This window comes from Austrofundulus limnaeus, unplaced genomic scaffold (assembly GCF_001266775.1).
Source record: "Austrofundulus limnaeus strain Quisiro unplaced genomic scaffold, Austrofundulus_limnaeus-1.0 Scaffold922, whole genome shotgun sequence".
In the NCBI taxonomy this organism is placed as follows: domain Eukaryota; kingdom Metazoa; phylum Chordata; class Actinopteri; order Cyprinodontiformes; family Rivulidae; genus Austrofundulus; species Austrofundulus limnaeus.
In genome coordinates, this window is record NW_013953324.1 from 112289 (window position 1) to 114918 (window position 2630).

Consider the following 2630-nt stretch of genomic DNA (forward strand, 5'->3'; position numbering starts at 1 on the left):
GGTAATGTCTGACTGGACCTCGTGTCACTTTATGTTCAACAAACTGGACCCTGAGGTCAAAAAGGTTAAGAAGCCCTGGTTTAAAGGGTACCAACAAACCTGTTCATCATATTATTGCATATCATTGTATATTTTTGACATTTATACTAAGCATGCCGTTTTAACAGACATTTGTTTTTAACTGAATTGCTTCAGGAGAAATGAAGCGTTGTCTATATCATGTAAAATCAACATATTTTAGTTTTATATCATGTTATAATGTTCTCCTCTCATCAAAAACATGTCCAGAGTCTAACTTTGACTCATTCATGCAGGTTTGATAAACCCTGTGCTGTCCTGAGGCAGCAGGCAGGAGAGCACAAACCACTGGTTGGAAGAAGAGTTTATTTTCTATTTAAACATAAAAACAGCATTTTAATAACAATTAAAGGTGACAGATACTTTATTATGGTATAGAACTTAAATATAAGCCTGAGAAAGAGATAATATTGGCCCTTTGATGAATCTCTTGACATGTAGGCAGACAGTAACATTTAAAAGATAAAAGGCTCAGGTCATGTAGGAACATACCTGTATGACTCTGTAAGCRATTCCAAACCCTTCCTCTATGTTTTTTCCTCCAAGCATCACCTGAAACATCATAAAAAATAAAAATAGAACAGATTTTAAACCCTGTTCACATCTGGCACTAACATCTGGTTTTCAGACAGAGATRAATCCAGGTGGGAACAATCTTTATTAAAGTTTCAAATATCTAATAAAGGTGTCACAAATCAMCAACTGGGCTTTATATACTCTGCTGTAAGTGTAGAATAATCCAGTACAGGTTTGAAGTGTATAAATATTTTAGTTTTTAAACTAGATCAGGTTAAATATTCTCAATGTAGTGAAAAATTAGGTGGAATTGGCCTTTCGACTTTTCTTTTTTYAGCCAYTTCAGTAGAAAACAGAACTGAATGTTAGCTTCTTAACGTCTTCATCATCAGTGACTTTAACCATTTCCTGAAGCCACAACCATTAAGGCACAATTAAGACTAAGATTTGGGGTTTAGTCACTCTTTAAGCTGTGCACGTTATTTTGTTGCCCTCCAAAAACCACATCTTAACTGACAACCCCACCAACACTGAGACACTTCAGACTCACAAATGTTGATACTACTACTAATAATAATGCATTAGTCTTATATGGTGCTTTTCAAGACCCTCAAAGACACTTTACAATTCTTCATGCATCATTCACTCACACACACATTCACACACTGATGATAGTAAGCTACACTGTAGCCACAGCTGCCCTGGGGCACACTGACAGAGGTGGGGCTGCCATGCTGTGCCACTGGACCCTCTGACCACCACCAGTACACAAGGCAGGTGAAGTGTCTTGCCCAAGGACACAACGACTGAAACGTCTGGAAAGCAGAGGGATCGAACTGGCGACCTTCCAGTTCCAGGAGGACTCCCCTAACCACTCCACCACGGCCGCCCAGTATAAAAGAAATGGCAAAGAATCAATGGCTTCCAGAGGTAACACTAAAAAATATAAAACTGAGTCAATATTATATTTTTTATTATGTCTGATGAAGCTCTGAGGTGTTGGTGAACATCTGAAGCAGTGATTTTTAGATGTTTCCCTGATTTGACAGAAAACATGCTGGACAGGGGTCTGTGAGGACCAGGGGTGGGACCCTCTGCTCTAAACAAACCACACTTTCTTCAGAAGAATATGAACCTTTAAAAACAGGAAGTGATGAAACAAGCAGAACGTCACCTTGCAAGCCACCTCAATCTTCACTGGGCTTCCACCAAAGAGTGTGGGCAGAGGACTGGACTGAGAGGACTTGGAGGAGACTGAGCTGGTCTGTGGGCCTTTAGAAGATGCCCCACTCTCACAGCGATGCAGGAAACGAGTCACTTCTAGCTGGAGCTCTATTGTATTCATGTGCCTGAAAAAAGTACAAGTAGAGAAGACTAAACGTGAAAATCTGTAAAGCCTTGGTTTTAGTGAACATGCAGTTGTATCCACTAACCTGGACACATCACTTGATGACATCATCTTCCTGAAAGAGTTGACGGCAGACTTCCTCCTGCCAGCACCTCGACCCTGCTGCTCCTGCAGGTATGTCCTCAGGTGCTCTTTAGCTCTGACCAGCCAGCGCTGCACACAGTCAGGTTTACAGTCAGGCTCATGGAGAACTTCACAACAAGCAAAGGCTAGTTTTCAGAAGGAAAGTGTAGAAGACCTGCTGATCTCCCAGCTGCAGGTATGAAGTCGCTCCGTGGGAAAAGAATCTGATGCAGGTCATGGCAGCGCGTACATGATCCTGTGCAGGAAAACATTTTGGATTCTTTTAATGTTAAACCTGTGAAACATCTACAAAAACATTTATTCCAGACAGTTTGCAGGCTGCAAATAATCTACATTTAAATAAGACATAATTTTAGCCTCTGCTGCAAAACCTGCATTCTGAGTAATGGTCAACAGGGGCAGTTGTTTAAGTTGCACCTATAGACTTGAATAAGATCACCAAACTAAGCCCCGCCCATCCCGTCCACAGGTAGTGTCTGTGACATCATGGAGGAGCAGAAACAGACCAAACAGGACAACAGCTCACAGCAAACATAGAAACTAA

The 2630-nt window shown here is 41.2% G+C and overlaps 1 protein-coding gene across 1 annotated transcript in view; it reads right to left on the reverse strand.

Annotated features, from left to right (window-relative positions):
• Nucleotides 1-2630, reverse strand: part of zfyve26 (zinc finger, FYVE domain containing 26) — a gene marked incomplete in the record, with an annotated part of 85176 nt that overhangs the window by 2474 nt on the left and 80072 nt on the right. The window contains 4 exon segments of the mRNA XM_014029582.1: nucleotides 571-630; nucleotides 1769-1943; nucleotides 2028-2155; nucleotides 2241-2321. Coding sequence (XP_013885036.1) covers nucleotides 571-630; nucleotides 1769-1943; nucleotides 2028-2155; nucleotides 2241-2321 — 444 coding nt within the window.